This window comes from Spermophilus citellus, assembly GCF_964194105.1.
Source record: "Spermophilus citellus genome assembly, chromosome: 12".
In the NCBI taxonomy this organism is placed as follows: Eukaryota; Metazoa; Chordata; class Mammalia; order Rodentia; family Sciuridae; genus Spermophilus; species Spermophilus citellus.
The window spans coordinates 1,609,172-1,632,657 of NC_138198.1; the positions used below are offsets into that span (position 1 = coordinate 1,609,172).

The window sequence follows — 23,486 nt, forward strand, 5'->3', positions numbered from 1 at the left end:
CCTTAAGAACTACTGTCTTCTGATCACTCAGGACACTATCCTGAGGCTTCAGCCTCCTCCCAGTAGAATGTTCTCCAGAGCAAGGGGACCTCAAAAAGACTTGTTACAACTAAATCACAGCGCAAATACCTAACATAGAAATCCTGCGGAAACAATCTTAAAACACAGGTGAAGTTATTTTTAAAAAAAATACTGGAAAGAATACAGTGTATAAGGACTAAGTAGGAATTAGTATTGATGGACCCAGGGAATCTGAAGTCCTGGACGTGAGTACCTCAGACTCAGACTGGCCGTGTGTTATGTACTCCTTGTCTTTCGGGGCTTATTATGGACAAGGAAATAGACTGGGGCTCTCCTCTGGAAATTTGGGCTCCATATTTTCAGCAAAGGTGGCTCAGGGCTTGATTCTATGCTGCCCCACACAGACCACCCTGTGAAAAGGAGGTCTCAGGGTTCAGCCACAGACAGCCCCGAGTCCCTCGATTAACCACGCCAGCTCTCTCCTATCTGGATGCCTTCCTCCTCAGCACCCCCTGCTTTCTGGAGCCTGGTCCGTTTGGAACAAAAGATGGCACCGCACGTGGCAGAACATTCTCTGGCAGAAGTGGGGGGCTCCCACTGAGTCAGGTCAGAAAGCCATGTCCATTTTGTGATGAAGATGATACAAATCCAAGTTCCACCTTTCCCTCAGGGGTCAATAGGCCATCTGTTAGAAACACAACAACAGCGTAAACCTCGGAAGTCAAAACTCAGCTGAGGAGAACAATTTGAGGCCTCTGTACGGAGTAAACACAAAGGCATAATGACGAATCATGAAGGTATTTATTATTGCGTAACATTTAATGAAATGTTGATTTTAGTGAAAAAACATACGGCTGGTGAGCATTACTATTCCTCGCCACCTTCCTTCTGCTTTTTGCTTGGGGAATCTACTCTGCCCTGATCAATACTATCATCTTTTCTCCATAGAGAACAACAAGGTCTAAAGGAAACGCAGACAGTTCCTTTTACCCAGTTTTGCCAACACTCAAAACAGAGAACACAGCTGTTGGGCACCACTAGGTGGCACCACCTACCTGAGCTTCTGACTTTCCAAAGAGAAACTGGAAATTTTTAAATCTCATCAATTCAGGTGATGATAGCCTATTCCATAGAAATAATTTAAAAGTCACGTTTGATTATAAGTTATGGTCCCTGATATTATATAGTTTAGGTTTAACTGCAAATAGAAAATATTTTTCACAATTTTTTTTTAATTAAAGTGCTTGGAATTTGGAAGTGAACAAGAGTAGGGGAAAAAAAGAATGCTCTTATGGCACAGAGAGATAAGCTAATTCCGAGTTTCCTGGTTTCCCAGTACCGTAAGTGTCCTCCGGTTTATTATCTAGATCCTGATTTTTACTGTCAGGTTCTTGAAAGGTGTTTTCAAGTGAGGCAGCTATAGTCATATAGGTGAGAACATAATCGTGATGGCAGCCAGTCAACTTCAGAGCTACTGGCTGCAGTAAACCATGCGTGGCTACCAGGAGTCTCCAGTGGAATGACCACAGTCATTCCAGGTTGGGGGTCAGTATTAGGGTTGTTTCAGATGCACAAAAGCACACGTGATCTGCACAAGGAATCTTCTCTTATGTGACAGTAAAGGTGTAAAATCTGTCCCTCTAAAACCACATGGACACCCTTTCTCGGTGATGTAGCCTGCTGGCTTGGCACTGCCAAGTCAAAAGATGTGCCTGGAGAATTTCTGTCTTCCTGTTCTCTCTGTGGGGCCCTAGGAAATGAGTATTTAGAGAAATGTTTTTAAATATCTCAATTGCCCATGCATGTGTTGAGTAAAACAGGAAAAATAGTGGGTTTTAATGAGAAATTTGGGGACACATCTCAGTCTAATCATCTTAGGAAATGTGTCTTTGAAATGCAAAACTGAAAAGCCACCTTCGGGTCTTTAAGGCTGATGGTCAAATTCTGCCCATTTTTTCTTAATAGGATACATTTTTATTAATGTTTTTATTAGTGCATTATAATTATGGATAATATTGGGGTTAGAGGATGGATACAGTTTTGTGCTTACGTTAAAAAAGACAAACAGAATTCCAGGACTAATGACAAGAGGGATATGATTCTATGTAAGGACTCCCAGGACTTATATTCTTTAGTTAAATTCAATTATATAAATATAAACACATGGGCTGGGGTTGTGGCTCAGAGCGCTTGCCTAGCATGCGTGAGGCACTGGGTTTGATCCTCAGCACTACATAAAGTAAAATAAAGACATTGTGTCCACCTATAACTAAAAAATAAATTAAAAATAAATAAATACAAACGTGATACTATTTTTTAAAGAAAAGTTTAAAATGCATCTGACTCTTGTTTTTATTATGAAAATTTCAAATTCTCTAATCATTTGAAAATCAAAGCATACTTTTCATTAGCTGTATAGATGCTAGAGTTACTTGAAGTTCCAACACATATTTTTTATCTGAATTGTTAAAAACAATTGTTAATGTTAAGCAAATTAACAAGTTAAAAGTTGTTTACTCCTGAGTATAACAGATGGGCTACTTGACATAATTGTCACAATTCTTTAATCATGAACGGTTAAACAATGGAAAGTTCCTCATCCATTTTTGAGAACATAAGTATGAATTCTTCTAGATTATTCCTGATGAATCATTAAAATATTTAATCCCTATTTTAAATAAGATAATCCTGCTCCCTTACCAATTATCTACTAATATTTTTGGCATCTATGAAAACTTGAAGCATTACCAGCATTTTCTGTATTCTTCTAGAATATTTCACACTATGTCAATACTATCTATCTGTCTATCCATCTATTTATCTATGACTTTGCTTTTTAACAGTTAACATTGTATTTTGGAAATAATTCTAGATTTCAGCTTCTCTCACAGTAGCAATTTTACTTAACTGATAACATTTATTTCCCATTGAAAGACAGTTAAATTATTACAGGAATTTGACAATTTTCAGCATTAGAATGAGCACTTTCATATATATATACATCTGTGATACGAATGTTTTATGTACTTCTAATTTCCATAGATGTCACAAAATTGCCTTTCTTGTAGATTGTATCATTTCATTTTTTCTCTAATAAAGTGTAGTGTAACTCACTACACCCTTGAGACACAGCATACTAAGCTTTTAGATTTGGACCAGTCTCAGTTTCACACAGGCAACAGTTTTGGACAGGATCATGAGGTTCCCTCCTACTCGTGATCCTCCCTTACTGACAACCTGCCTCCTGGACATTGGACTTGCTTAGCCTGCTGCATAACTGTATAACCATAGTTTTAACTGTATGCCATAGTTTTTTTTTATTGGTTGTTCACAACATTACAAAGCTCTTGACATATCATATTTCATACATTAGAATCAAGTGGGTTATGAACTCCCATTTTTACCCCAAATACAGATTGCAGAATCACATCGGTTACACATCACATTTTTACATACTGCCATATTAGTGACTGTTGTATTTGCTACCTTTCCTATCCTCTACTATACCCCCTCCCCTCCCCTCCCATCTTCTCTCTCTACCCCATCTACTGTAATTCATTTCCCTCCATGTTTGTTATCCCATTCCCCCCATAACCTCTTATATGTAATTTTGTATAACAATGAGGGTGTATGCCATAGTTTTAACTTGCATTTCTCTTACTATAAACTTGAGCAACAATTAATATATTAAAAACTATATATGTTTACTTTACTCTCAATTACTGACTGAAATTCCCTGCCCATTATCCTCTTAGATAGTTGAATACTTCCCTTATTGATTTATAGAATCTCTTTATATATTAAGGAAATAAATATTCTATACATATCATTGTTACTATTTATAATACTTATTCCCAGTTTTTACATTTCTCTTTTGGCAAAGTTATGGCTCTTATCATGTGTATATTGCTTTATTTTTATGTAGTTGTATTTACAGATTCTTAAACTTTCTTTAGACATTCTCTGTCGTCTAAAAAGGTATACTAAATCTTATTTTCTAGGTATTTCCTTAGCTATTGTGAGGGACCTTAGCTGGCTTAAGCCTACTTAGAAAATGACAGAGGTTTGTCGTCTCACAGGACTGTTTTATTGGTTTTTCATGGTGATGGGTTTTTGAAATGACAACTTGGTTACCCTGAGCTATAGTCATTGAATCAAACAATAGTCTCAGCACTGTAGTGAAAGAGTTCTGCAGACTTAATCACCACACCTAAACAGTTAATTTATGTTAAGAAGATTATCCTGGGTGAGCCTGACATAATCAGTTGAGGGTCCCTAGGAAGAGAATATAGGTTTCCCAAGAAAGAGAAAGGGTAGCATAGAGAGACTGACTGATTTTGCCAGGAGAAAACAGCTTTGGACATGCCTCTGAGGTTCCAACCTGCTTCTGACCTTCCTTTCCTAATAACCTGCCCCATGGATACTGGACTTGCTAAGCCTGCCCCCATGATTTTGTAAGGTAAGTTCATGTAATACATCTGTGTGTACACTGACATGTGTATGAGTGTGTATGGATATGCAGATTACTATACATGACTATACATGTGGAGCCCATGTTATACATAACACATATACATGTGCACACATGTATAAATCTATGTAGTTAGTGTGTACATACCATATATGCATACAGATAGGTATATGCATGCACATATATGCATGTGTGAATATGTGTGCACATGTATGTCACCTGTGTGCTCTCTGTGTGTGTACATATATCTCCTATTGGGCATGCTTCCCTGGTGGAACCCTGAGCCACCTGCCTGTAAGCCATAGAATTAAGGTAAACACAGGCTGCTGTGGTCAAGGTACATGGTGAAAGTGTTCCTTTCTGGGATGATGCATCGGCTGGGGACTGTGAGGTGGCATGTAGGCCTTAGGCCAGGAGAAGTGGAATGATGAATGAAAAGGGGTGGGGCTTGGAGACGTGGACCATGCCCCTTCCCTTGGCCATCTGGCAAATCTTGTGTCGGGGAGGTGGCCAAGGACGGGAGGGGACCTGGGCCTGGAGCTGGGGGAAGGCAGCCTGTCCTGGGCAGGGCGTGCCCTGGGCTCTATGAAGCCCTGAACACGTGATGTCCCACTGACGACGACTGCACTTTGTGAGTGTGGCTGCCAACAGGACGGCGGTCACTGACTTCATGACTTTGCAAAGGAGACTCCTGCCTGAAGAGCACCCTCCCTCAGGCAGGTCTTGAAGCTCCTAGGCTTAGGAGACACCTTGTTGCCTGTTTCCCACTGGACATGACTCCTGCTGGACTGTAGCCATCTTGGCCACCCAGCAGGGCCTCTCCACACCAGGGGAGTGTTGCCCACGGTGGGTGGACAGGGGTGGAGCTGTGCAGGGTTCTGCCCGCCAACACCAAGGCAGACCGAGTATTCCCCCCAGGGGTGTGAGGGGCCGTTCCCCTCAAATACTTCTCTGTTCTGTGGTCAACAAGATCAAGGGCATCTGAGTATGGCTGTCAACTTGGAAAATTACTATTGAATAGGATCGCAGTGTGCTTATGCTTTTTATTTGTGTTGATTTTAATAAGTAGCTTAATCAATCTATTCCATGAGTTTAATATTGGATTATATGCCAAAATGTTTGGGATAGTGCTGATGAATATAAAAATGGCAAGAATGAACTTTACCCCCACTGAAGACAAAAGTCAATAGGAAGAAAGAGCAGTCCATGCCACACACACACACACACACACACACACACACACACACACGTGGCCCTGTGAATTGTGCATATGTGTTAATCCAGAGTTCAAGTTCAATTGTGCATATGTGTTAATCCAGAGTTCATGCACATATGTATGATTCGTTATAAATAAAATCATTAAAAATGACTTCCCCCCTCAAAAATCCAGTCACACAGCCAAACACACAAATCAATTCGATGTCAACTGCCCCAAAAAGAAAAATAGTTTTTCTAGCCCTCCTATTCCATCTCTTTTCTGTTATATTTAAAGTTCTGTATTGGAACTGTGACAACATAGAAAGAATTGAATGAATACTAGATAATGAGTTAATATGCATCACAATTCTAATTCATTAACTAAGGTTCAAGTCTAATGAATCAGGATAATGGACTCTAATTCTGCGCTGGAACCTCGTAGCAGCCATGAAATGGGAGGGGGGGCACACCCTCTGCATACAACCTGTGGTCTTTTTATGCAGTGCACCTACCAAATATGTTCCCAACAGATGTAACTGACAGTCAATCACATAACACCGCCCGAGTGATTCTGGCAAGTCAAAAATTGGCTGTCTTTGAAAAGCTCTTCCGATAGGAATATTAGCTACCACTGATCACTCTCACTGCAATGACTTTGACGATGCACTCGAGCAGCGTCAGCAGGCGGACATGGATGGACTTTATAACGAAGCAACTGAGGACCCACACGGAAAGCACGGTGCACAGGGGGTGTGGGTGTCGCGAGCTGCGGGTGCAAACGAGGGCTGCACACGGCAAAGCACGGAAGCACAGCAACACGGGCAGTGGACAGGGAGGGCGGGCTGAGCGCCAGCTGAGCCAGGCCAGTCCTACCGAGGCTCAGGGACAGCAAGCAGGGGGCAGGGGGGTCACGGTTTAGCACCTTTCTGCCGTCCCGCTTTGGTAAGTAGTATGATTTGATTCTTGAGATTATTCCACCCGCTGACCAACTCTAGAAACCATAATGGCAAAGAGGAACAGGAAATTTAGTGTCAGAAAATAAATTCAGGACAGCATATATGACATCCTACCTGAACTTGCTTCTGCAACGGAGCTCGGCTGAGTCCCTCCCTACCCTGAGGGTGAGGTTGACTCTTGGCCACTTGAAATGCTTCCTGTAGAGGTTACTACTTGGGCAGAAGGAACTAGGAAAATATTAGGGAAATCTTTTCCACCCCTGAGCAGCCTCCTTGGTTGCAACAAAGACTCAGATCCCAAGTGGCAATCGCCCCTGGCAGAACATACATATAGATGTGGCTTTCTTTGGATCTGGCTTTTGGGGGTGAGGGGTGGGGTATCAGGCACAAAGTGAGGTACAGAAGGCCCACTTGCCTGGTGGCATTAGAGGGCACGGAAAGTCCACACTGATGTCCCCCAAAGGAATGAGAAAATCAATTCCTGCCTTGAATGTAAGTCAGCTCCTAGCAGTCTAAAAGGCAGGGTTTCCCTTCAGAGGCTTCAGGCACACACTGGGAAAACTCTGATGCAGAGGAACAGTAGCCTCGTTCTCACCCCCTGTGGACATGAGCCAGGACAAGAGCTCTGGGCCAGACTCACAGTCTCCCTCCTTCTCCAGGAACTTCTTTTGAAATCTCACCAATCATCCACCTCCCAGTTCTCCTTCCTCTAAGCTTTTGTTGAACCAGTTTACTGGGAAAGATCTAATTCCCTGATAACAATTTATCACTTGGGAGACATCTTATCTACCTGCCAAGTCACCCTGCTCAACATGTGGCCCTGTGGATTACACATATGGCCCTGCATATGTGCTAATCCAGAGTTCAAGGCTGAACTTGAATGAAATGTTTCCATTTCTCAAATCTGACAGAGGGCCTATTTCTGATTTGACATGGGGGTTTCTTCCTTATTTTAGATACTTTCAGAAAATAGGGAGAATTTAGCTGGGTGTGTGCTATCTGCCTACAATCCCAGCAGCTTGGGAGGCTGAGGCAGGAGGATCACAGTTTCAAAGCCAGCCTCAGGAATTCAGTGAGGCCCTAAGCAACTCAGCAAGACCCTGTTTCAAAATACAAAATAGTGGGGCTGGGGATGTGGCTCAAGCGGTAGCGCGCTCCCCTGGCATGCATAGGGTGCTGGGTTGGATCCTCAGCACCACATAAAAATAAAATAAAGATGTTGTGTCCACCGAAAACTGAAAAATAAATATTAAAAATTCTCTCTCTCTCTCTTTAAAAAAATACAAAATAGTTTTGAAAAGGGTTAGGATTCTGGTTCAATGGTTAAGTGTCCTGGGTTCCATCTCTGGTACCAAAAATAAATAAATAAATAGATAATAAATAGGGAGAATTTAACCCAAGCAAGAACTTAGGAAAACTTGTCTAGCCTAGCACTGATAATAGGTTGGTTGCACCCACACTCAACAGAAATCCCAGTTCATCAAGGGGTGTGCTGTGAAGTACAAGCAAAACAATGAACACTACTCTTATCAGCTAAACTCTGCTTTGCATTTGTGCTAATAAACATTTGCTTCGCTGCCAGAGGTATGTCTAGTGACACTTACCACAGGATGAGCAATTGGTCCTTGTTGATGAGCTGCAGAAGTAACATCTCCTGGTTAGAAAGAGTGTGGAAGGCTTCCTCTGTACACATGCCCCCCGCCGTTGTCCCCTCCTCCACCCCACACCATCAATGTGTCTGCACCACACTGATTCTTGAGAAGACTACAGACCTCTGCACCCATTTCTTTTTATCCTCTTTCACTAGCTTTCACACTTATGCAACTAAAATGAATGGATTTTTTTTTTAAGTTAAAGGGACTGGCTGTCTTTTAAATCCATGGTTTTTAAAATGGGAACTCTGACGGCACGTCTAATCACTCAGTAAGAACCAGACTTCATCCAATAGGAGCCTGGAATAAACCAAATCTGAGACATGGTTGATTATGACCCATATCTGAAAGTCAGATATCCCTGGGTCCGGGGAACTCACCCATCTGTGCGCCAATTTTTTGACATGGAACTGTAAGAACTCTTAACAAACCATCTGGCTTGTAAGAATAATGTTCCACCAGCTGAAAGAGAACAAAGGGAGAAAGTGTGGTAAATACTAGGGCAAGAAATGGGAAAATAGGGACAGAGAAACACTGACCCCATGTCAGACTTAAAAGAACTCAGAAGACACTTAAATCTCTACAGGTGTCTAGGGAGGTGGGCAGCCAACCAGGGATGTCCTCAAACCTTCTGTGTAAATGGCCAGATAGTGATATTTCAGGCTTTGGGGGACCCCTTAACATCAGTATCACCAAGTTCTTTATTTCTAAAACAATCCTTTAAAAACATTAAAAAAAAAAATTCTGTCTTCAGGGCCTGCACAGAAACAGGCCATGGAACAGATTCGGTCTAGAGGTTTGCAGACACCTGAACTAAAGTAAATAATGTGAAAATAGAGCAGGGTCGTAATTACTGACTCTCAGTCAAATAATCCTGGGGTCTTGGGGTTGGAGTAGGTAGCACACAGGTACTTTCCAATGCTGTCAAGGAAAACCAAAGTAATCATGGTCATAAAAAATGGAAGATATACCTGGCTAGAAAATACACACCGAGAAGTACTCAGTGCAGGCAGAACGTTATGATATACCCAATGAAAACAGCAAAGTGTCTTAGAAAGGAACATTCCAACAATTACCCATGTTGAGCTGCATCTCACAGCTCCTAGAACTCTAGAGTGAGGCACAACCTTTGAAACTGTGAGTGAAAAACCACACCAGTAAAGCTGTCATTGAGAAGTTGAATAAGTGGCTAGATATATTTAGTTGTGTTTTTCTTTTTGCAATCCTGGAGATGGTACTGGGCCTCATGCACGCTAGGGAAGTGTTCTAGACCTGAGCTACAGCCTCAGCCCCTCCAGGTGCCTTTAAATGATTCTTGCAGGAGGCAAAAGACCATGATGGGAAAAGAATACCAGAAGGCAACATTCTGTATTAACCTCCCTAATGTGCTTGGAGCTCTGGTTACAGGTAAGATTAATACTCTTTCAAATCAATACCGTTAAAATAAAGCAAAGCTTCTGATCACCAAGGAGACACATGCTGATGAGCCCCATTACCAAAAGCCAAGTCCCATGTTATGAGTGACATGTGTGACTAATTATAATAACTACTACTCAAAAAAGGAGTATCTTTTTTTCTGATTATAGCATTAAGAATGAAATCACATCCGGGGAAGTAACTCTAAAGGAAATGAGGATCTGTGGTCTCAGTTTTTAAAAACGGCAGGGTTTTGGGTTGGGTGCTTTCCTGGACACTGATTGACTACATGTGGGTTCCTGGCTGGGCCTGGGTGGGGACTTGTGAACTCGCCACAAGTATGTCCCTTCAAGGTGGATTTTCTTCAGGCAGAGACGGCTGGCTGTCTCTGTCTGTGTCTGTCTGTCACTACGGATTGCAGATGCCTGTGAACATGGTGCACAAAGGACCATCACCGTTAGCGAAAGCTGGTGTGATCTAAAGCGGACAGCAACGTGTGGCTCCCTGCAGACGTGTGAAAAGCAGGGCCGAACACTTTCAGGTGTTCCTGAATGCGCAGGTAACTCCCCATGGTGAGTAGAACAGGGTCAAGAGGAAACCATTTCTAGACCAGGGCTGCAACATTCCTAGACAAGCGGCATCCTGGAGCCCAGGAATGCAGACTTAACTTCACCAGGGGTCTTAGCTGCTCAAGAGAGAGACAGAGACTCTACCTGCAGTGCAGATGGCACCTGAATTTGATATCTACTCCTGCATCTCACAGCTCCTAGAACAATCTGAGTCCCGGCCCCTGAGCCTGGCTCCCTGCCTATCTGCGTCTGTATTTTGTGTCTATTTGTCTGAAAGACTATTCTGGGTTCTAGTTAGAATATCTTAGAAGGAAGCATTTTCCAATTCCCCAAAGCCAGGCTGCCTGTTCAACTCAGAGCCCAGGCCTGAATGGTAAGGGACAGAACCTTCTGGACCTTTGTTTATCTGGCATAATGGTCCTTAGGCCCTGGCTTCTCAAACATGCAAGTCCCCTGGAGGTCAGGGAGCAGGCTCTGATGAGGTGGGCAGGGACCCCTGTGGGCATTCCTAACATGCTCCAGGGGCTCTGCTGGTCTGGGGGCCACACTGTGGATGGACAGCAGCCTGTCCCCTCTTATTCCTGAGAGCCCCAAGGGCCCTATGCTGCAGCCATGAGGAGGGAGAGGACGACATGTACCTGCCAGAGTGTGTCGAACTTCTTTCCGTCGGGGATGGAGAGCTTCCCTGTCTTGTCCTTGTCGATGCGATAGTGCAGCACCTTCCCTTCGTGCAGCAGGCACAGGGCGTAGGAGCCATTATTGTCTCGGGCCCTGATCCTGGAAGAGAAGACACTGGGTCATCCCCACTCCAGCCAGTCCTGAGACAGGAGCCTGGGAAGCAGAGTCCGGGCCAGAGACCGGCCAGCAGATGCTCTCGGGAACTTTCAGCTGGTGACACAGCCTGTGGGCTGTCCCAAACCTTGAGGGCCCAGGAAGCCTCAACTTCTAGCTCAGGGAGGCTCTGCCAGAAGAGGCTGGTGGGTTCAGGACCAGGGCTCAGGTCTAGCAGGGCCCCAGCAGCCCTGGAGGGTAAGCCTCAGGCTCAGAGGGCAGCAAACACGGCTCAGGGTGACCAGCACCTGGGACCTTGCGGGGTTCTGAGGGTCTGTGGAGCGGGGTGGGCTCATCTCCTTTTGGACCAGGGTCTTGGTTTGGATCAACCCTAGATGGCAAGCCCCACAGCCTTGCCAGGGATGCAGGTGGGAGGGGTCTGGTGGGGAGAGGTGCAGGGTGGGCACTCTAACCAGGAATTTTCTGGGGCACAAATCTCGGGATGTGAAGCTTCTGATGCTCGGGGCCTTCTTTACTCCTTCCCCTCTTCCTGATGCAGGGGCAGGGCTGGGGTTCAAAATGTTTAAATAGCTGAGTCAGGTGAAGTCCTTCAGGGAAGAACGTGCCACCCACTGGGGAGCGAGCGGCCGGCAGCTCCAGGGCTGCTCTCTGTGGTGCTGATGGTCCCTGAGAATCCACTGTCATTGTTATCATGGGTCACCTTCAGTGCCACCTGGTGTCCCAGGGGACTGAGACTTGGGATCTGATGACCAACAGATGAGGACACCCCTCATGCACCATGAAGTCTTCTGAGCATCTCAGGTACCACCAGGCGCAGCCCTCTTGTCCCTGTTCAGGCCCTGCAGATCCTGAGGTCTGATCAAGCGTGAGTCACCGAGGCCCCGGGAAGCTTCTCCAGCCCCGGCATTTGCTCACATGAGGAAGCAGAGGTCAGAAAGCATGAAGCCACATGCCCAAGGGGACATGCTCAGGGGAGAGCTCAACCGTGGCCCAGCTGCCGAGGAGAATGTGAACGGGGGGATTTCTGCTGCCTCTTCTGGGTTGCAAGAGGTCACGGCCACCGTCACCATGAGAGTGAGATAAGCTCTGGAACGGGACGTGGCCACACTTCCCTTTCTCCCACCACATACTCTCATCTCCAAAATCAAGCCCGGGACTTGAAAACCGAACCCTGGCGTGAGGGGTTGGAACTTTAAACATGAATTTCTTCTCGAGTGGCGCTCAGCCAGGCACAGTGGCCGGCTGCGTTCCTCTATGCTCCACTGCTCAGGGCGCAGGCCAGGGGGAAGGTACACACCCAGACCCTCCCTGGCTCTGGTTGGTGACTCTACTGAAACCTCCCCCTCTGTGAAAACAGCCCAAACCAACAGCAACACCAGCATCTCAAGATTGAATTCCTGTTTCACAGTCATGGGTCACGTAAAGCCATAGTGGGCTACTGGTAAACGAACCCCCCCACCCCATAAAAAAGCACACAGTGAAACATAGTTTTAGATGGATGAAAACTGAGTCTACTCTATAGGGAAGCTAGTTTATAATGTGGGGTGATTTATGCTTGCTTTGTTTATCTTATAAACATCAGTGGCTCACAGAATTGTGTGGATGTATAAATAATATAAATACCAAATCATTAAGCATTATGCATATACGTATAAAAGTTGGTCTTGGGAGAAGGATGACCAGAGGTCACATCAAAATTCTTCTTGATTTAGCTGGGTGTGGTGGTGCCCGCCTGCAATCCCAGCGGCTCAGGAGGCTGAGGCAGGGAGATGGCTTGAGCCCAGGAGTTCAAGGTCAGCCTGTGCCACATAGTGAGACCCTGCTTCTTTAAACAACAAACCCCCAAATAGACACAGGAGATCACAGACTGCCCAGGGTGAGCATGCAATCAACCTCATAAGAAATCTGGCAGATGCAAACTAAGGCCACCACGGAAATACCACGAGACTGCTCCTCCCGGCAAAACCCCCAAAGACTGATAACTTCTGATGTTGTTAAAAATGGGGGGGGGCAGCAGGAGCCCTCACATTCTGCTGGTGGAGCATGCACTGGGTCAACCACTTTGGAAAACTCTTTGGGCTGTCCTGCAATCCACACCTTCATGGAACAACAATTCTATCTCCAGGTATTAAAAAAAACACGAGTATGGTGCACCTGAGAAAGTGTTCTGGATCAGGCTCGGTGGCCCACGCCTGGAATCCTAGCAATTTGGGAGGAAAATCACAAGTTCAAGTCCGCCTCAGCAATTCTCAAAATAAAAAGTCAAAAGGGCTGGAGATGTGGCTCGGTGATAAAGCACCCCTGGGTTCAGTCCCCAGTACTGCAAAAAAAAAAAAAAAAAAAAAAAAAAAAAAAAAAATTGGGGCTGGAATGTTGATAACAGCTCTGTCTGGGCTCATCGACACCTGTATGCAATCTGGATTTTCACTCACCATAAAGTAAACAAATTGTATGAGCAATCTATTCATACAATATACCAAAGCAATAAAATGACAAGTGGCAGCCATATGAAGCATCAGTAAGTCTCACAAAGAGAAAACTTACTCCAAGAACATGAAGTCCCCCCAAAGCAAACTGATTTATACAGAAATGGACGCCTGGGCAGTAAAAGTAAAAACAAAACCACAAACAACCAAAATGCCCCGTAAGTGGTCCCTCCCAAGAGGATTGTGTGGAGGGAGAGGGTTGAGTCTTCTGGAGCTCGGGCTGGATTTTATTTCTTGACCTGGGTGGTGTTGACTTGATACCTACTCACTAAGCTGCCCCTCTGTAGAGTCTGACACTCTCAGGTGTTTTATATCTCACAATAAAACCAGCATAAAAAGAGCACTGGATCAGAGAGGCATCGGAGACCACCTCTTGCTTTTGAACACGTGTTTTCTGCAAGACCCCCACTTTCTCAAGCTCCCCAAGGGAATGGTCCTGCAGATTCCTACTCTCTACCTGGCAGCCCCTGCATGTTCCCCGAGACAGGTAGCTGGCAGGTGTGGCCGCTGCTGTGGACACACAGCCTGAGCAGTGCCCCGGGCAGCTGGCAGGAAGTGAGCACCGAGAAGGGAACCCACAAGCCCAGCATCTGGAGCTGGGGGAGACCAGAAGGCTTCGGCGACATTAACGGGCCAGCAACCGGGAGCCGGCTGCTGGCTGCAGGCAGGTCCTGGGCTGGACTACACTGAAGTTAAAATATGAGACCAATGGTTTTGGAACCTGCCTCCTGGCTCCTCTTCTGAGCAAACTCCCCTTGGCAGGTGCTGTGGGCAGCACCAGGGTCACTGGAAGAGCCCGCACAAGTCCTTGGGTTCCTGTCAGGCTCCACAGGCCTCGGGCTGTTCACCAAAACCTTGGACTGTTTATTTGGAAATTTTTTCCCAAAGATTCCCTTAGAAGGAGCTAACAGATCCGTGGTTTGCCCTTAGAAAGCTTGGGGGTTTCGGGGCTTGATCTCAAGGTTATGCTGAGAAGTTGTGCTTACAGACCCTAGGCCAGTCCTTGTCCTCCTGTGGTGTGGCTCCCCTCCTAGGGGGGACAGGCCCAGGCCTGGGCTGGGAGGCCTCGAACCTGTGCCATGCAGAGGCGAGACAGGAGACTATTGTTCCCAGGCTGGGCACTGCCTGGAAGTGCTGACCCTCTTCTTCACCCTCTTGTGCCCTCCTGGGTGAAAGAAATGCATGGTCGTGACGCTGGGCACCGAGGGCCAGCTGAGGACCTGGGAAGTGGTGGACGCTTGCTCCGGGCAGCCTCTCGGAGGCTTCTAGGATAATGACAGAACTGAGCAGCCAGGCACATCCCCGCCCACTCAGTGTTCCTGTTCTCCCTGGACATTTTCGTCCCTCTCAGGGCAAAGTAGAGCATCACTGGGCAAGACGTCATTCCAGAGGGGACCAAGGGCACCTGGCATCCGCTGTGTAGGCAGGAGGGACATTCACTGCGGCTGAGAGGCAGAGGATGCGCAGTTCTCACTCAGTGGCTTCTCCAGAAAGCAGGGCTCGGGGGAGAGGGAGGAGGGAATGCGGGAGGCCATGACATCCTGAAGAGTGTCATGCCACTCGAAAGAGATGACAAGGCTATTGATCCCCCCAAAGGCAAAATAAATAAATATCAATAAAATAAAAAGGCAACTTGCAGGGACTTTGGCTCTGTGCCATCGCAGTGTTTAGGCGCAGCATGCACAGGCCACACGACACTGAAAATAAGATCAGTCCAGAACGCAATCCACGTCGGGGACCATGCCAAGTTGCTTTTAGCATTTCTGCCTTTTAAAACATTTTATCACAAGCACCTCTCTGTTGGAGTCTATGAGGGTGGAGTAAGTTCGTGCTTCCTCTCTTTCAGCGTCATTGAAACTTGGACCAGCACCATTGAGCTGATGTGGGCATCGCCCTCAACTGCCTTTGAACATTCATTTACCTTCAGACAGGCTGGGATGCTCTTCTGCTGGCCTATGACTGCAAAGCCACACACGTATAGAATGGCCCACTTTGAGACTGCAAAGCCACACACGTATAGAATGACCCACTTTGAGACTGCAAAGCCACACACGTATAGAATGGCCCACTTTGATCGAGCACGGCCACAGATGAGAGCTCTGTCTGAACTTGGTTTTTATATGGCATCGGAGGCTCACGGCACTCAAGCAGTCCCACCCATAACGGACAAGGAGAAGGCTTCTGTAAAACGCATAGCTCACTTTCAAAACAGAACAAAAATTGAGGTGAAATGTGAGAAGGGAAAAAGTGAGTATCAAATAAGAGCAAAACAGTGGGTTTGCTCTAAGGGCAAACACTAATACTGGCGTTGCAGTGGGCAGGGGGTGACCTCTTAATCCAGCAACCAGGCAGGCACTGGATGTGAGAGTCCACATGAACAGGGCAAAACCTCTTCAACTCTGGAGGAAAGCAATCCCAATATAGGACACCCAGGATTCCCACGGTTGAATAGCAATCGAGTTATGAGCGCAGAAATGATCACCCAAAACACAAGGGAACACAAATTATGAGAAAAGGTCCATAGATTAAAAAGAGAGAAGAAGAGACAGAGATTAATCTCCCCACCCTGTTACTTTCAGCATTTGAAAAAATCAGATATGGAATATAAACTATGTATGAAATGTTTAGAGAAATAAAAGATGGGATAATAAAAATTACTAACCATCATGATTCTCTCAAAAATTCCCAGAAATATTTGAAAAACTACAACTGCTAGAAATTTTAAAAAACATAATTGATAAGGAAAAATCAATGAGTGAGTATAACAGCAGATTAAAAAGAGACCAAGCAAAAATTAGTGAATTGGAAAACAAATTCAGTGACATTACCCAGTGGAGCATACAGAGAAAAGTGAATAAGAAAGAATTATGAAGGATAAATTTAGAAGGTCTAACATATGTTAAATAGGAGCCTATGAAGCAAGAAATGGTCGGCAATTTATATGGGAACAAAAATAGCTAAGAGTTCTTTAGAACTGATGAAAGAAAAGATAGATACATGAGAACCACTGGCTCAGCTTTATATATATTAATTTGTTCATCTGCAAATGATTCAAGTTAAAACCTGACAGTAGTCATCCCTTATATGAAGGAAGCTCTGTCCAAAACTCCCAGTGGGTACCTGACCTTGTGGATGGTACTGAGCTCTGGGTACACCAAGCATCACATTAAGTACTTCACTATTTATACTTAGCACTTTACAGGTTACCTTTGGCGTATTCACATTGCCAGCTTCACTACTCTTACTCTTGGGCCATTATTAAATAAAATAAGGATTAACTGAATACAAGCATTGCTATATCACAACAGTTGATCTGATAATTGAGATGGCTGCTAAGTGAATAACAGGTGGGTAGTGTGTACAGTGTGGATACACAGGACAAAAGAATGACTCAGATCTCAGGAGGGACAGGATAGGACAACACAAGATTCCAATCAAGGACACAGAATGCCATGTAATTTAAAACTTCTGAATTGTTGATTCAAGGTATCAGGCTCCTAGGTGTCAGGCTTGCCTGACTCATAACCTGTGTTTTACACGGTCTCACTCAAGTTTCTACAAGTACAAACAGTTTTAAGGTTAACTCTGTCTCCCCAGACAAATATGGCAGCACTTGGGGTGTGATACAGGAATATTCTCACCTATAAATATGGGCACAGACCCTCCAGTGAATTATGGAAACCTCACATACTCACTGTGGTTATTTGTGCTTAATTCAGCCTTTACAGCTATCACACATCTCAAATAGGCTTAAACGAGGTCCCCAGACCAGCAGAATCAGCAACATGGGCAAACTTGCTAGAAATGTCAACCATTAATCTTAACTAAATCTTAACCTAATCTTAGTGAATTAACAATGCAGGGGGTGGGGATCCAGCAGGCACAACTCCTAGTGTACACACACACACACACACACACACACACACACACACACACACGTGAAAGCTGCTGCTCAGTATATCATCTCCTCTGGCCCTTGTATATGTTCTGTGAAGCCCAACTCAAGGTATCACATCCATCTTTATCCTTAACCCTAATTTAGATTTGTTCCTTGGGCAGAGGGAATAATACAAAAGTGTGTATTCTCACAAGCTGAGGAACTGGCTGCAGAGTGAATAAATTTTTTATGGCTGCCTTATATCAGGTGGCCATTCACCGAAGAGCGTCGGTGATGCTATTTCTGAAACACGGTATCTACCTGTCTTCTGGGCCACGTGGTTGAGGCAGGGGGCAGGGAGGGTGCAGGGATCAGTGACAGGAGTTAAATTCTGAAGTTCTGATATTCAGGGTGATGATGTCCCTTCTGGTGTCCCCAAGCCAGGTCTTCCCAGGTCTGCTCCTGAACAAGACTGCGAGGCTCTGATTTGCACACCCCAGATTATGTGTGGACACAGCCCTTTCCTTAGGCCCAAATCACTGAATATTCTAGTCTCTGGCAATGTACAAAGATTTGTTCAGCCCTCTAAACCATCTATTCCTGTTGATCATATCCTGCAGGGCCTCCCACGGAGCCCCAAACCTGAGAGGCCTGAATGAGTTAGTGAGTGAGTGTGTGTGTGTGTGTGTGTGTGTACAGGAGAAGTCTAAGGGTTTGGTGTGGAAGGGAGGAAAGAGAAGGGGAAAAATAACCCAGTGCATCATACTCCCCCCTGGAAAATGACTGTTATAAAAAGGATGACTCAGGGACTAAGTGTTCACTCCTTCATGAAAGGGGCTGGGTGCAAGGGCAGGAGGGCATGTGAATTCATTTACAGAACACCTAAGGAAAGGCCACACAGGTGCTGTGCCTGTCCAAGGGAACTGGAAAGGGGGGAGTCCACCATGGCCTCTGAAGGGCCAACTGCACTCCTCCTTGCTCTCTGCTCAGAGGGCCTTCTGAACAACATTTTCCCCTATATACAAAGAGCAAGGGCTTCTTGGAGTGATTTTAACTAGTACACCCAAGATCTTTCACGGGAGAGGAGCACATATACGTATAAGGTGTCCCACCGGATCACGTACAACAACCAAGGCCAGAGCAAAGGGGCCAGGAACGCTTTCCTGACCCACAAGGTCAGCCCACGGGCCACATCTTCCTTGAGAACTGCCCCATGTGGGTGCCTCTCAAATCCCTGGTTTTCAGAATTGCCCAGCATCTTGGTGCAGATGTGAGGTGTCCACCAAAGCTCATGGGTGTGACCACGCAAGATATTTCAGAGGTGAACTGACCAGGTTATGACAGCCTTAACCTAATCAGTGCCTTAATCTGCTGGAATGGATCAACTGGGTGGTAACTGTAGGTATGTGGGGTGTGCTGGAGGAGGTGGGTCAGTGGGCGGGTCTTTGAAGTTGACATTTTGTCTCTGGTCTCCAGTCTCATCTCTTCTCTCTCTTTGCTTCTTGACAACCATATCCTGACCTGCTTTCTTCCACCACACTCCTCCACCATGATGTTCTGCCTCACCTTGGATCCACAGCCACGAAGTTGGCCATCCATGGACAGAGACCTCGAAGACCTGAGCCTCAGATTAACCTTTCCTCCTCTAAAATTGTTCTTGTCAGGCCTTTTGGTCACTGCAATGAAACAGTGGACGTCCCCCCTCTTGGTTTCCCACCCTTCCCTCCCTTGGCCCATCCTGACCTGGGCAGGCTGCGGTGGCCATCTCAGACCCTGGGCTCCAGTGTCTCTGGCTCTGTGTGGGCTCAGAGTGCCCCTGTCTGTGTTAGTCAGCTTTGCATCTCTGCAAGCTTTGCATCTCTTTTGCACCTTATAAGTGCTCCTCTCCTGTGACAGATCTTGGGTGCACTAGTTAAAATCACTCCAAGAAGCCCTTGCTCTTTGTATCTAACAAGATCAACTCAGAGCCTGAAAAGTTGATTTTGGCTCAAGGTTTCCATCTCTGCCAGTTCCAGTTCTTTGGGTCTGAGATTAGGCAGAGCATCATGGCCAGAGGCCCCAGTGGGGACAGCTCTCAGATCATGGTGGGGTCAGGAACGGAGAGGGAGAGAGGAAGGGGATCTAAACCATAACACCTTCCCCCATCCATACTCAGGCCAGCTGAGGGGCCTCCTAAGAGATTTTAGTTCTATCCCAGAAAGATTACTCTGTGGCCAACTTCCGTTCTCAGAGTTAACAAGGACCCTAAAAATATACAAATTGTGACTAATAATGAGTTGTGAACTTACAGAAAGGACTGATATCTATTTCTAGATAGAGAGAGCAATATTACTCAGTTTTTGTGAATGGGGAGGCAGTCAAAATACCATGTGATACAAACCTTGTAGAAAATAAAGGGGATTTTAGAGATGTATCAGGCAGCTCATGGAAAATCATGTTATTTTTCTAAATTTGTTTGCTAATAGTATTTACCAGCTTTTAAAAAAAAGGCAGTAATTGATTATGGTTACTTTGCACTTAATTTTGTATTTTTTTTTAAAGAGGGTCTCCAAATTTTGCAGGCTCTGGACTCCACCAATCCTGGATTCTTCCCTGGGGGGAGGGATACATAATTTAAGGGAAATAAACTTTTTGTTTCCTTTTTCTAACAAATTCACTTTGTAGCCACCTGAGCTGTGACTAACTTCTCAAAATAGCAAGCTGGAGGAGATCAGAGAGAGCCAAGAATCGTGTTTCATTCCTTCCCCACATAGTCTCACAGGGACCTGTCCCCATGTGGAACAACATGTGCTACAGCATTTCAGATCACAAGGAGCAAACATGAGCTGGGGAGGTGGAACAGATCCACAAAAATTCACTCATTCAGGTGGTGGACAGACACTGAGTACCGCACACAGATCAGTCACAGGCCTGCACAGGACAAGGTCATAAGTGGCTTACGGGGAGTCACAGGCAGAGACAAAGCGACAGGGGCATGCTTGGAGTTCACAGTGTGCAATATCAGGGAAACGAGGCCAGTCGGCATCCAAGAGCCTCTTTCCCTGTCCCTGGAGACCACTCCACCCTTAACCTCCGGAGACAAGATAGAGTAAGAAGCATTGATCAAAGTAGACCTTGGTAGCTAGTGGATATGGCAAGGGGGGGGGGAGGACTGAGGCAGTGAGGGATGGGCTCTGTATCTTTCTGTGTCCCACCTGAGACAAGGTGACCCAGTGTCACCTCTAAAGAGGGCTGCAAGGACACAAGTTTCCCCCAAACAGGGGTCTTGCTATGTTGAACCATAAAGTAACCCAAAACTTCTAGAATGAACTCTCACAGCTTCACCTGCGACTACTCGGGGTGATTCTCTAAATGGAACTTCTAGCAGGTCACTCAACAGTACCCCATAGGGAGTCGTTGGGAGTTAGCTCCCGATGTTCATTCGTGAGTCAAATTCAGTCTGTTTGGTAGGCTTCTACACATGCCCAGCATCTTCACACTGTAAGGTCCCTGCTTAGTATCTGGACAGCCATCTTCAGTGACAGCCACCATTTTAAGAAAAATTTTGCTTTTCTGCCCGAGGGTGTTTCTGAGAAAGACTCACCACTCCCTTATACCAACCGTACCCTTAACAGCTTGCATTAGGACCCACCCTGCTCTGATCCCTGAGTCTGCCTCATAAAAGTCCCAAGCCCCCAGCCAGTTTTGCCTCTCTCTGTCTACAGAGAGATGGCCTTTGTCACCTCTGACAAATAAACTGTCCTGTGTATCTCGGCCTGGTCTGTCTTTCATCTCTCACTTACCCATCTCTCGTTCCTCACTTTCCTTCAGGAATCACAAAACTTAGATTCTGTTTCTAGATTAGGGAGCCCTGAGGTTCATCATAGGGAGGTCTGAGGGAAGGAGGGTTGGTTCGGGGAGACTTAGCTGGGGTCACCCTGGGCTAGGAATGGACCTGTGTGGGAGACCTGTGTGGAAACCTTAACCCGGAACAGGGAAGTCAGTCAGGGAGATGGGTGGACAGGCATCAGAAACATCAGGACAAAAGAACTTACTTAGCAGTTTTTGTTCTCTATGTATTTGTTCTTTGAGGTTTGGCTCATTTCCTCTTTTTTTTTGGGAGGGGAGGAGGGGGGTACTGGGGATTGAACCCAGAGGCACTTAACCACGAAGCCCTTTGTGTGCTTTATTTTGAGACAGGGTCTTCCTAAGTTGCCGAGGCTGGTTTTAAACTTGAGATCCTCCTGCCTCAGCCTCTTGAGCTGCTGGGATTACAGGTGGGCACCACTGTGTCCAGGTCATTTCCTTAGTTTGGGTTCAGAGCCTTCTCCAGACTTCCATTAAACACTGGCGAGACCACACTGTGGCTGCAGTCACCTGGTATCCAGGGGGGATTAATTCCTGGACCCCATAAGGATAAGATGCATAAGTTGCTCAAGTTATGTCAAAGGGAACAGAACCTACACACATCCTACTGTAGACTTTGATCATCTCTACTTATAATACCCAACGTAAATGCTGTATAAAAATTGTTAGTCTATATTATTTAGGAAAGAATGACAAGAAAGAAAAAAGTCTTTGTATGCTCAGTACAGGTTCCAATTTAAAAATATTTCGGATAAAATTATCAGCGCTTATTTACCTAACCTCACTTGGCTGTTTTCACTGCTAGGACCTCTGCTCCTCTACTTCTGCTCCTCTTGCTCAGTCCAGGTCTTTTTAATCCAATAAAACTTGTATCTTCCAGATTACAACAATTCCATGTTAAGAGATGGCAACACAAGATTATCAACCATCGCTGCAACTGAGACCAGTGTCTATCTCCTTTAGAACAGTCAGGACGGGACTTTTGATCCCTGACTAGGCAGGGTCATCACCCCTTGCTAGCCTGAAGCGGCCATAGAAGATGGATCTTCACCCCTCACTAACGGTAAGATTAAGGGATCAGAGTCTCAGGGGAGGAAATAGAGAGGGATTTAGAATAAGGAGACAGAACTATGGAATCTTAAGGGAAACACCCTCAAGCCATTGAAATGCAGAGTTAAGTCACTGAGATGCAGAAGACACACTTGCAAACTTTGGCCCATGTTCTTGGCTTGTGATCTTGAAAACTGAGGGAAATACACAAGCGCACAGGAAAACTGGCATGATATTGTGCGGCCCCACCCTGGATCCACCTCCCATCCAGCCCCTGATGTAGCCCTTCTATAAATATTGAACCCCCCCCCCCCAATCCAAGGCAGGGCTTCTTACTTTCAAGACAGCCTACATTCTCCCTTAAATGTGCATCTACCTTCCTAATAAACCTCTATCTGTGCCTTAAAACAAAAAATTCAGATCCACGAATGTGGAACCCACATAAATGGGAAAGCTGGCTGTATTTAGTTATCCATCTGCGCTGCAAAGCAGCACCTCATGGGTGATGTCTAGTCATCAACAGCTGCTGGATCACCTTTGCTTCATTGAAGGATGGATTGCTACTTGGAGGGAGTCACTAGATCTTAACAAAAGCAAGTTTCAGAAACCCCAAATTCTCTACAGGGCCCTGTCTCCAAGTACACTCAAGGGCAGTCCTTGCCCTCAAATTCTGCCTTCTGTCTTGTTGCCACATTGCCCTGAAAACAAGGACAGAAATGAGATGTGACCCCTAACCACAAACTCAAATGGAGAAGGGTGTGGGCCCTGCGCACCTTATACAGAGCCATCATCCTGAGCACCACACGAAGGGACAGGGACTCAAAGGGAATGTGAAGCTTGTCCTATCACCAGGGAGCTGGAAGTCCAGGCACAGAACATGGGGCACCAGGGACATTCTGCACTGTGCCCCGGGGACTCTGCAGCAGAGCTTGGCACATGCCACCCTGTCTTCCCACAAGCATTAAACACAGCTCCTGTGCTCAGGCATGAGAAGGCAAAGACCCCAAGGTCACAGTAAAAAATAAACTCTGCCCCACTCTGCTGGCATGCACGAATATGCACGGCCTGGCTCTGAGGGGTGGGCCCCCTTCCTCTCCAGAGCCTGTTGAGGATATGAGAGGCAGAAAGACCACCCTGAACACCTGGTGCATCT

The 23,486-nt window shown here is 45.8% G+C and overlaps 1 protein-coding gene across 4 annotated transcripts in view; it reads right to left on the minus strand.

Annotated features, from left to right (window-relative positions):
* Positions 1-23,486, minus strand: part of SYK (spleen associated tyrosine kinase) — a 90,447-nt gene that overhangs the window by 18,627 nt on the left and 48,334 nt on the right. For 2 of the 4 annotated variants that reach the window (XM_081263305.1, XM_081263306.1), the window contains exons 4-7: positions 10,921-11,059; positions 8,678-8,759; positions 8,250-8,281; positions 6,612-6,680 (exon numbers count right to left, since the gene is read on the minus strand). In XM_081263305.1, the coding sequence (XP_081119431.1) occupies positions 6,612-6,680; positions 8,250-8,281; positions 8,678-8,759; positions 10,921-11,059 (322 nt within the window). The remainder of the gene's footprint in view (positions 1-6,611; positions 6,681-8,249; positions 8,282-8,677; positions 8,760-10,920; positions 11,060-23,486) is intronic. The other 2 variants (XM_081263307.1, XM_081263308.1) reach the window with 2 other exon arrangements.